This window comes from Agelaius phoeniceus, chromosome 1, assembly GCF_051311805.1.
Source record: "Agelaius phoeniceus isolate bAgePho1 chromosome 1, bAgePho1.hap1, whole genome shotgun sequence".
NCBI classification, from domain to species: domain Eukaryota; kingdom Metazoa; phylum Chordata; class Aves; order Passeriformes; family Icteridae; genus Agelaius; species Agelaius phoeniceus.
The window spans coordinates 95819783-95832578 of NC_135265.1; the positions used below are offsets into that span (position 1 = coordinate 95819783).

The 12796-nt window shown below is 33.7% G+C and overlaps 1 protein-coding gene across 1 annotated transcript in view; it reads right to left on the reverse strand.

Moving 5' to 3' along the window:
- Positions 1-12796, reverse strand: part of ZNF407 (zinc finger protein 407) — a 335712-nt gene that overhangs the window by 292150 nt on the left and 30766 nt on the right. Inside the window, exon 3 of the mRNA XM_054646000.2 lies at positions 6909-7023. Within this exon, the coding sequence (XP_054501975.2) occupies positions 6909-7023 (115 nt within the window). The remainder of the gene's footprint in view (positions 1-6908; positions 7024-12796) is intronic.

Below are 12796 nucleotides of genomic sequence, written 5' to 3' on the forward strand. Positions count from 1 at the left end.
AGATGTGGATGCACTGCACACCACATCCTCTGAGATTCTGGGGTGTTCTAATGAATTGAGCAGTAAACATCAAAGAAACTATGTTACAGTAATACATTTGAGGCAGGTAAAACTGGACACAAAAAAAATCCAAGATGCCTCAAGAGATTGATTTGTCAGTCAAGTCTTATAGATTCATTTTGGGTAAAACTGAGGGCATTCCAAGAACTTACAGTTAAAGGCATAAAAAAGAATCTATTTTGCCCCTTTTTGGGTAACATCCCGATTCGTTTATCAAACCCTCAAGTACTAGGGAAGCAACATTCATTGATTAAGATTAGGGTCAATTATTTTTCCTCTAAATTTCAAAATAAAGGTGTTAAGAACAGCAAGGAAAATCATGGCTGAATTAGGAGCTTGATGCAATTCCTCCACACAAAGGATTAAAACAAAAAATGAAACAAATAAAAGCCTTCAGAATTGTGGATATAAATACAAACCATGCTACTTCAGCCTACTGACAAAACAACTCAACCACAGTTTTAAGCAAGCAAACCTCTCTCCCTGTCACTAGCAGTTGTTGGTGTGGTCCTACCCACACCAACAACTCTCATCACCCTTCTTCTCATGGTCACCAAAACAGAGTTAACTTTATTGCCACCTTGTTCCACCAGCTGATGGCATTTTTTAGCAGTATCTCCCCCAACCTTTGGGCCAATCCTTCTAAACCACGATGATAAGGTCAGAAGTCCCTTTTTCAGTTGGGATACTGAACTTTAGGACTGCTGCTTGCCTTAGCACTAAGCGTTAAACACCAATGTTTGCACCATCAGACTATTTCCCATTGGTCACAGTGCCTGCATCCTCAGAAAGGGCTCAAACCCACCCTGTGTGGCCAGAGGATGTGTTCAGAGTGAGGTGCCTATGGCTTAGTAGAAGTAAATATGTCTTGGACATTAAAGCAATCTACAATAAAGTAAAATATTAAAAATGCATGCCTGTAAAAGCAGCAGTTACAGGTGCTACACCTCTGTGCACCTCAATAGCTGTCATTTAGAAGTGCATTGAATTGGACTTTTCACAGCTCTTTGTATCTCCAAACACAACACACAATGTAAGTATGTCCCTTATATACCTTGTCTCTTCAGCAAGCACAACTAAATATTATTATAATCCCATTTAGCATACAAATTGCTAGAAACACATTTTATTAAGGGGGAAAGCTGGTCTTGATTGCTCTGTGTCAATTGTTAACAGCAGTCTCAAACAGAAGAGTCCTTCTACTGCCTGTACAGAAGTCTCCTACCAGCCAATTCCAGCAAACTCCATGGCAGACTTCCAGGCCAGGACAGTCTTGCACAACACATCCTGGGATCTGTACCAGTTGTTTAAAGGTGCTGGGAGCTTTTCTGAACAAAAGTAAACTGTTTCCACTTCAAGTAGTTTTCTTAAATAGTAAAAAGAGAGACTTTGTACTGAAGGTCAGGTTTGCAAATCTAACAAAGTGATAAGACAGCTGAACAAAAAATGGCAAAATAACACAACACATATATTACTTAACTTCATATATTTTTCTATCATTTTCTTGTTAATTTTTTTAAACCATATGCAAGTTTGGAAAGCTGTTATGTAGGTTCACCTCATTTTTCTTTACTAAAGTAAATGTGGACACAAGAATATGATAGGACCAAATGGCAAAATGCAGATAGAGAAACTAAGAATAGCTGGATCTGGAACAGTCACTTCACATGCAATTATCTCTGATCTAAACAGCTGCACCAAACATATATTTTTTGTTTGGACACATCTGTAGACATGATGTGTATAATTAATTGTTCGTTCAAAAATGCAATTTCATGATGCATTTGATTATTTAGATATAAAAGTTTTAATTCTCAGAGTTGACTAAAAATAGTGATTTTAATTTATTCCTGCTGCCTACAATTACCCACAACCATGTATTTTTAAATATTTCCAGACTATAAAAATTACTAATTTTTGCCATTTGTGTTTATCTGCATTTAGACTTTGATTTGGATAAATTAAGCTCTCAAGTGTTCCTTGCTTTATGAAACTCTGCATGTTGTACACTTCAACACAAATAAATGACTTCTACCATTAGAGGTTTAAATAATGTAATGTATTTCATGCTCAGCCTGAAGCTGGATTCCAATGAAGTTGCTAATGCACGTAATGATTAAGTGTAACTCAAATACTAACTGTGTTGTTGAAAACATGACAGGCAATAATTTGGTCTATTATATTCTGCCATTTAATTCCCTAGTACAGACATTCTCTGACACGTTATGAAGCAATGATTTACAATTATTCAAGCTGCAAAGGTCAGAAAGTGACATTATAATCATCTACACAGAGATCCCTTCTAATGCACAAAAACTAGGTAATACCACACAAAAATAGTTTTACTGGAGTAGCAACTTTCTATTTAAGATTTACCAAACTGCACAAGTATAAATAATTAATTTACATTACAGTACGTTAAGGCATCCTTGAAAAGATAATGTTTTTCCTGCTCCTACCAATAAATTTAAGAATAAGTCTTTTTTGCTTGCTAAAGGCAATCTTAAGAGCAGCTTTTCACTAAAAGTAGCCTGTATTAATAGTAATAGGTTAAAAAAATCTGAAAATCTAGAAGATTTTTCAGAAACAACAAACAGGAGTGGAGCCTTTTTTTTTTTTATGCAGCTGGTCAAAGCACATCCTTATCTATCAAGAACAAAGATCTATTAGTCACTATGCTCAATATAGGTGAGTAGTTTTGTTAGACATTCTCCAAGCAACCAGTGTCATTAAAATACTGAACTTTATACAAATCTCTGAATTACTCCTAGCATTAACGACAGCAGCAGAAGTGAGGTTATTTCCATGCTTGGGAGACTATAACTGTCCCAAAATCTTATTTATTTGAGGCTTTAAGAAATAACTGAATTTAGCAAAATATTTATCAGAACATCCTACGTTATCTCCAGAATTAATTGAGAAAAGGAGTTTCAAAGCAAATAGAGAACTAAGGAGCAGAAAGTAAATACAGATTAATACCTCCAGCCAACAAAAGACCAAAACAAAGCAAAAAGCCCCAAACAAACAAAACAACAAAAACAAACAACAAAAAACCAAAACACCATATCAAAAAACTTCAAGACATAACTACTCCAGCAAAATACAGGGAAAAAAATCATCTTTTTGACCCCCCTCCAAATTTCTTTGTGTCTAAAAAGGCTTACTTTTGTTCTCAAAACACTTGACTACTATACATTAAATACTATATGTGTAATAAACATAAAAAAGGCATTGCTAAAATTGGCCTTTCAAACTGTAGGAATGTAGCAAAAAATGTTTACGTGCACATTTTAAATATTGAACATTTTCCTAACAATCCAAACCTACCTTATACTCATCTTCTTCAATCGATTTTTAAGTGGTCATAAAGGAGAGAGAAAAAAAAAAAAGAAGGAAGCAGCCACTCTTACTTGAAACATGTAACTACATACCCCAAATTTCTGTTTCTAAAAGCAAAGGCAAGAAAAAGGCAAAGGAATAATAGACATATTTTTAAATCAAACATTGCCTATAAATTCTGTTCACAATCTCAATTGAAGAACAATGCATTTTTCATATCCTACCTAAGGGATAAAATTTGAAAAGTGCATTATAAGCCTTTTCACAGCATTTCAGCAGGCAAATGAAACAAAAATTTTAAATGCTGGGCAACCAAGATTTGTTCGCCTAACCCAGAGTATCAGCCAATTTCAGAGTCAGACTTTCAAAAACGAAAGAAAGTCACACAGAAAATAGACATTACCCCTGAAATAATGGCATATATTTTACAGCCATGGGTATGGAAAAGAAAACAATTAACACACATCTGCGATAAGGCAATGAGTAGCAGACGGTTTATTCCAAATGTTAAAACATCAGCGGTGTCCAATTTCTGTGTCACCTACTTTCTGCTGTGCAGCTGAAGAAAAACAAACTCTGAACTTCAATTAAAAAAAATAAAACAACACAGCAAAATTACTGCCTTTTTCAACAACTAGCTGAATTATATATTGTGTACTTTGTAGCATGTAAATATGAGGATCATTTGAAAAATTGTGACACAGCAAAACCTTCCTAAAACAACACCAAAAATAAGATTTTTGCTTTTTTTTCTTTTACCTTTTTTTTTAAGACCAAAATTTTGAAGTAATTTGTCTTTAAAAAACGTGGTATTTTGAGACCACACCATGATGTTGCACTGACATTTCACCTTTAAAAAGTGCCCAAGCAGATTCAAAAGCTTTTGAAGCACAATTTATCCTCACAACTAGCAGAGGGCTTATTACTGAGAATCTAAAAGTCAGAGGATAGAATATTAACTACTGTAGAAAAGAAAACATAGTGCAGGACCTTCTGTTTGTGACAAAATTACAGAGTTAATGTTCCTGAAAGATCACTTCACCTTTTAAAGCATGATTTTTAAAAAGGTAAAATTTATAGCAATTAAAGCTAATGAAGAAATGCAGCATGAGCTGCTTATGTTCAGGAACTAATAGGTCCACTGAGCATTTCTAAGATTATTTAGCCATCAATGATAATGAATTGACATTGTCAGTGGTGTTAATGTACCAATGCTCTATAGTGCCACTAATCCGATAGCCAATCCTAGCAATTTTATCCTTTTTTATGTTGCTACTTTATTTTTTTAACCAACAAGCTACCCAGTCCTTTCAATTAAAAGAGCACAAATACAGCACAGGTTATTAACACTTTTTTCTCCTCTTCCACATATAAGATGGCATATTCATTATATGGACTATGGTTCAAGCTGCTCTGGTCATTCCTCCTTCAAATCCCAATCAATTCTTCAGGGCTGTTAGCTACAGTGCAAAAATGGCTTTTCCAAATAAATCAGTGCTAGTATATGATTGTTAAAATACATTTTTGGTGCACATTAAGTGAAATGTGATGATTATTTAAACAAGGATATAAATCAGATTTTTGTAAGCATGGGGTATTGTGGTGTATGTCTCTTCACCAATTGCTTTGCCGTATCTAAACAGCACAGCTCCATGTTGTTGATGCAAATTAACAATACACAAAAATGGAAAATAAGTACCTGCCTGGCTACCAGGTATGACATATCAGCAACACAGAGTAAGCAATCAGCTTAGGAAAGTGACTACCATTTCAATCCAAAGTTTAAATCATTCATACATCTTTTGCTCTCTCTTCCATAACTATTGTGAATCCCAGCTGAGAGTTGTGCAATTTCTGAGACAGGTTCTGTCAGATATGTCAATCCTGAAGTGATAAAATGAGTTTTTGAAAAAATGAGGCACTATGCCAAATCCTAATAATTTTAATTCTATTCTTTTTTTTGTAAAAGATACCATATTTGCTGGTTTGATTTTTTTTTTTTTTTTTACTTTTCCTCTCATTATGAAATATTTTAAAAAATATTATGATTTTTCAGTTTAAGTTAAAAGGGAATTGAACAAACAACCAATGTCAAGTTTGTGGACAACTTCCAAGGAAGAGAGTTTAGCCTTTGCTAAAAACTTCTGTGGATCTGTAGTTTTTAACTAGCTTCCATGTCAAGTTCTTCACAACTGACAAAGCAGAGACAGCAAATAAGATTTTTAAAACAATATAAAATACCCTACAACATTCATTTTAACTATGCTTCAAAATAAGGAGTAGCACAAGTTATCCTCCTACTGATATACAGTGGACTTAAGAATTGGGCTCATACATTTTTATTTCTTATTTCAAGAAGTCAGCAATTAATTTTCTTAAGTGAGTAAACTCATCCAAAGTATCTCATAATGCCACAGGCAAAATTATTAGAAAAACAGAGAGATGAATCAGTGAAAATCACTCAGCTGCGTCTTCAGCTGAAGATTCACTTGTCTTCTAAAATGTGCAACTCACTTTGTCCTGCAGCAGATTGGTACACTAAGGCTAAAAAACCTCCTCCTGCTGAATATTATCCCCAACATCACACCACACCATGCATGTGTGCACAGCACCATCTAATTGAACCTGTGCTCTCTTACACATTAGCCATAAGACTGGTATAGCAGGTTACATAGGTTTGCGTTAAATGTTTTTATATGATGCATATATTAGTTAATTTCTTCAGCATAATAACATTAAAATATATTTTTAATCAGAACTAGGGTATTAAAATCCAACTTTGAATGTCCTATGATGTACCATATATGCCATGGCATTTTAAAACCTTTTAAACATTTCTGCTAAATTAATTAGTTTTGCATTAAGGAGTCTCAATGCCTCCTATTAAATGCAACACATTTGAAGGACAATTAAACATTATGAACGATCCTTCTAAGGAAATAACGATTGTTAAAAGAAAAACAAGTTTTTTTGGGTAACAAACAGGAACACAAGAACACATAAAAGACTTCAATTTATTTTAAAAGTCTTATGCCTGCAATATTTTAGATCCGTTTGTTTGAAAAATCTGTCTTCTGTTTTGTTTTCATAAAGAATGAAAACCCTAATGGAGTCCCGAAATCTGTTAATGGTACTAAAATTATAACAGTATAGCAAAAGAAAAAACCCCACACAGTAAAGTCTATATTATATATTTTTTATGTCTTTAAATGGAATTTACAGTTCTCCCTGGCAATGTGAATGAACATCCTATAATTTAGTCAATTTACAGATTACAGGTTCAAATTGACCTTGTAGCCCATAAAATTGCTCATCTTCAGTGCAGGATTAGAAGTGGGAAAAGAATGTCATAACTGTATTTAAGGAATTTACCATAACAATGGAAAGGAGGATATGCATGCATAATTTTAGCCACTCTTGCTCACATCACAGTTTTCAATTCTGAAACAATTCATATTCTGTGCTCTTCTCCTGGTTAACCATGGTGGAGACTGTTTCAATTTACTCACCCACAGACATGACACTTGTATTCCCTCATCCCAAGGTGCCTCTTGACATGGTTTCTGGCATCTCCAAGCTGAGCTGTTGCAAAGTGGCATATCTTGCACTTGAATGGCTTTGATCCTAAGTAAAATTTAGCATAAGATATGAGTTGAATTAGAATAAAATATCACCCATGGTTAAAGAAATAAAAATTCCTGAGGAAAAATAACCTTTTTAAAACCTATCCCACATTTAACCTGTTTGAGATTTTTGCCTAATAAAAAAAATGTCGTGTACATAAATTTATAACCCCCAGGACACAGACAGTATATTCTATACATTACGCATTAAAGTTTCCTCAAGTTCAAGATCCCAGAAAATACTCTCTTAACTTTAAATCTGGTCTTTTTCTTGTCATTAAAATCCACAAAATATATTAAAATGAGCAGAAAATACAATAGGTAGATGACGTTTCAAAAAGATGGCAAAAGTTGTTCTATGTCTTTCCCAATGGCCAGATGCTGAAACTCAGGTAATGGTCTTAAAGTGGACTGGTATTGGTTTAAACTGTAAAACATTCTCTTTTTTTTAGCAAATATTTTTAAAGTAAAATAATGTTACAAGTCTTCCAACTTTGAATAGATTTCACATTAGCATTGGTATTTCAGATTTGTTCTGTCACACACAGCAAATGATTCATCACCTTGCTATTGTAATGGCATGCAATGTATGAATATACAGCGGATAAAATATTATGCCTTTATGACTGTTTTATGGTCAAGAATTTATGATTATTCTGCAAACCAGAAGTATTGACATTTTGGCTATTATTTATTTCAAGAACAAACTTTAATATTAAATGTCTGCTGCAGACCAAAGAACTCTGAAATTATTTCTCCAAGGAAAAAGTATCAACCTATTTCTTGTACAACATCAGTTCAGCAAAAAGTCAAATTATTTGTCTATCTTAATTAACAGTGATCATCTCTCAAGATGGAAAAACTATCTTTTTTACTGACATAGTTAAATTTGGCACATGTCAGTCCCTGGTTATTACGCAGCAACATCATTCTAGAAGCACTTTCCAATTTTCTGACCACTAAATCCTTAAATCAATAAATCAAAATCAGAGAATTGCAGTTAAAAGTAAGTACAATATGGTCAAAGAGTCTCCATATTATGTTTAGTATATGTTTTGTGAAGTACTTCTTCCAATACAGTTAAGCATAATATGAAATATGTGATCTTTAATAAATATACATAAAGAGCTCTGATAAGAAAAATGTTGCACTATATCATACTTGATCAATGAACCTTTTTACTTTGCCCTTGAAAAAAGAATATCCTCCAGGAACCCACTGGTGAAATTGAGGATCTTAGTAAAAAATTTTAGAGTCTTAAATTTCAATTTAATTCCCAAAAGCTAACGAAAAATGAAGCATTTAATTTTAATCTTCTAACTGAAATAAAAAAGTCAACAGTACTAAGCACAGGCAGACAAGGTTGAATATTTCACAGTTCAATGACAATGAAGCCAGATCTCTTAATACTTCCATTTCTACTGTTGGAAGTAGATGTAAAATATATTTAGCACCTCAATGGTTATATCTAGTCAGCTTTATATGTTTAAATGTCAAAAGCAGGTTCAGACTGCAGCTCACAGCAATCACAGTCTATCCATCACACTGAAAAAAACCCCAGTTTATTTAAATGATCCTGATAAAACTGAATTAATCATTAATTTGGTGACATTTGAAATCAACATTGCATTCTACAAAGAGACCAGGGCAAATAAAAAATAAAACCTTATCTTTGCATTAAAAGACCACTAAAAGTTGATGCTTTAACTTGTGATTGTTAGCTGGACAATTAATAACAACAAGGCCACAGGTGAAGATGATTTTTTTAAAAATCTATTGGTGTTTATACTGCCCTTTTTTCTCATAGAATTCATGTACCATGTGGATTCTATCCTATGTTCCCTTAGTTTCTCTCCTACTGATTAAATTGTAAATTCGTTCCTCATTCTGTTACTGCAGGTGTCCCACAGGGCTTCCATACAAGACCTTTGCTGTTTTCCATTTACATGACTCCTTTGTGAAGAACTCGAGTTCAGACCAATCGTGACTACAGTGTGCTGACAATACAGAAATGTATTATTCTGTTGACTGCTCTCATCCAAAAATCACTGAGGCCTTGAGGGCTTTTGATTTTTTTTTTTTCTCAGATCCAGAGCTGAATATCTGTTAACATCTCCATTTAAACTCCATGAAAATTCAAGTGCTGGCAGGCTCCAGTCGGTACTTATCACCTGAAACAAAAGCAGTGTATCTCCCCTTTAGGTGGCTGGTGCCAAATTTGTTCCAGTATGTTCTTGGATGGAACAACCCAAAATTTTATTCGAAAAATGAAGACATTAGACTGTGATTTAAATTAATGGTAAAAAAAAAATTGTATTTGCCATAAAGCTGTCTGAAACAATGTAAAACATTTAACCATTTCTTAGCTATACTTATCACCAATTTCAGTGGTTCTCTTAAGCTGTTTTAAACTGTGATACTACTGGATTCATATTTGGCTTTAAGTTCTCAGAAAAAAAAGGGAAAAATGCTTTCACTATATCATCATTTCAAGAAAATGACTCAAAAAAATAGCCAAAAAATTCCAAAAAATCCACCAAACTACTTTACTCACAATTTATGGCATGGAAAACATATGTACATTTTCTGATGGTATCAGGAAACAATAAGGCTCTTAACAACTGGGGGAACACCAAACCAAGTAACCAACAACAAACAAAACAAAAACAGAACAACAACAACAAAACAAACAAACAAAAACCAACACCATCATACCAAACTGAAAATAAGACTCAATTTAAGAGTTCAGGTCCGGCAGGCATAAACCATTCTACTTTTGTAAAAAAAGATCTGAATCCACAATCCTTGCTTTACATCAGGACACTAAAGACCCAAAGCTGTAAGAAAAAATTCACTGTTGCATCTTTAGGCCAGCCAAAGGAAACATCACCTGCACCTGCAGGCATTGCTGCGCTCCTAGCTCAGGCCCAATACAAAGTGAGCAGAACCACATGAAATGTCATCATACCATTTCCTCCTAGGTTTAGGACATGGGGAGTAGTACAGCATGCTTGCATTGGGCACAACTGCCACTAACTGAGAAATCTGATGAGAAAAGAAACATAGATGATGCAGTTGCAGGTGATTTTTCCTCAGATGTTGATTGTTAATTAAGTTTATGGGACCTCCATCAATTGCAAACTAAAAAGTCTTCCACCTCTACTACTTCTTCTATTTTTCTTTACACTTCCTCATTTTCACTTGTCAACATGTGATGGATTTACTTGTTAGGTCCTCTACAGCAATGCTTTCCTTTCATTTGCAATGTGAAAATCTCCTACATTATTTAATGGTATTTTGAAACATTATTTTTCTATTAATGGAAATTATTAGTTGTATCTTTATGCAACTTTCCCTTCCCTTCCCTCCACCACCTCAAATCATCACTGATTACTCAATTAAAAAAAAGGAAAGGAGTTGGCGATGGTTACACATACATACACATGTATATAAACTTATTTATGCACATCCAGATGCTGATGAAAGACTTTTTTAAAAGCACATAATCAGAATAATAAATGGGAAAATGTGTGGCTGTGCTTTTATGCACCTGTTGTTACCCTGGGATAGGTCAGAAGCTGGAAATGGTGGACTTTGCCTCACCAATGTTACATACAGTTGGTGCAGTAGGTCATTCCCTTCTGCCACTGCTCCCAATCACCCAAACATATTTGTTTGTTATTAAACTGTATCCACTGTGATACAGATGGAAAGAAAAGGTTCTATAAGAAGAGAACCACAAACAGGAAAATACAGATTGGAAGAGAAAGCCTTCTTCCCATTAAGTATTAATAAAAGTCTCCACATTACTATTTATGTGAATAAGCAAAGAGTAAGAAAACCATTTCATTTAGAGTTGCAGTGAGAAAGAAGGCAGATAAAACTCTGTTCTGTAACCTTTCTATACTTCTGCACCAAAAAATTACTTGCAAAATTAAATGTATTCTTTCACTTTGCTTTGCATATTTAGTGCTATCCAAAAGCACAGTAAAAATATACTCCATGATAAGACCTACACACAAGATGTTAAAAAGTACACTAACTTTTACTAAATGTTACAATCAATGATGTAACTTATGTAAGTAGGGTTGCTTTGTCATATATTGATAGTTACCTCACTTTCACATCCACATTAACTTGATTTTAAATGCAATTAATACATATAGTCAAGGAAGACTAATGGACTACATTCTGCACTTAACCTGGTGGACATTTTCAAATGGCACAAGTGACCAGTGCAAACCTATTTTGCATTGTAAACGACTAAATAAATCTTAATGGATTAAGAATGATCAGCTATCAACACACAAGGGAAATTAAGTGCTGAAATGCCTACATTGATTATTTTAAATTATTAGCCTTACTCTGTTCTTGAATTTGTATGCTTTTAGTGAGCTTTAACACATTTACAAGACTTATTGACTATAATTACAAGAGAATTCAAGTAATGGACACATCAATTATAAGCAACATGTCTTGACCAGACAGTTGCATAAAGAATTCTAAAGAGAGCTCCATTAGCATCCTCCCCCTTAGTTTTATTCAGTTTTATCTGCCGTAAGAGGGCATATTAAGGGCTTATACAGCTGTTCTGACCATGTGAACATGAGCATTCCTCTGAAGACTTAACACTGCATTCTAGGTTGGATATTAGCTGAAGCAATACAGATAACTACGCTATTGACAGGACAGAAGTAATGCTGAAAGTATTAAGTATGTGAGTTATTGGTATACATGAATGCTGCAGTTACAGTAAAATACTTTGAAAGGTTTGAAATACAATGTCTCTGTTCCCCAAGATTAATTTTTAGGATTTGTTGTCCAGTCACGCCCTTGCCTTTTCATAAAAACTTACAAAACTATTTTAGGATTATGCCAGGAATTACCATTCTTTTATGCTTCTTTTTGTTACCTTTTTGTTCTCTTCCTTGTAACCATGCACTAAGATTCAAATACTGCATGAATTTAAACTATAGCTTCCATAATAAGCCATTATTTAAAAGTACAGTAAAATAAACCTTACAGTTTTAATGAAAATATGTTCATTGAAATGTGAATTTATTATTCAAATCCACTCATAAATTCAACCATGGAGACACCACTTGTCTAAGCAGAGCTCAGTGATTTAGAAAAGCTGTCTATTTAAAATAAAGAATGTATGGCAGGTTTATAGAAACATCGCAGTGAATTTTTACATAAATTTAGAACTGCAGCTTATGCATTTTTCTACAGAAATGTTTTTAAATTTTCCACTTAAAATTAAACATAAAAATGAATTTAAAGTGTGATCAGCACAGAAACTAAATCAGATGCTACATCCCTGTGCAACACATCAGCACTGCATACCACCTTCCAAAAAGGCTGACCAATTCCAACCGCTATAACTTATTTCTGAAAAAAAAAAATGTTGTTTCTTATTGGTATTTATTTAGGAGTGATGTAATATCAAATGTCTTTTCTGAGACATTATGTAATGCTTAAAGTTTCACTTAATTGAAATGAAGTAAACAATTTGGATACTAAACAACTGCACAGAAGAGAAAGTTAGAAAGAACAACTAACTAATCTCTCAAACCACCACTGCTTCATTATATAAGAACCAATGAATGGTTACAATTTAGATTAAAAGGAAGAAAATCTCTCTATATGAAACAAAAAGCAGAAGGGTGACTGTACTTGAAATGTTCTTACATTTTCTGCCCTTTGATCACCGTATTTTCATACCCTTTTAGATAACTTTGAATTTCATCAGGGGCTTATCAGGCGATAAAAAT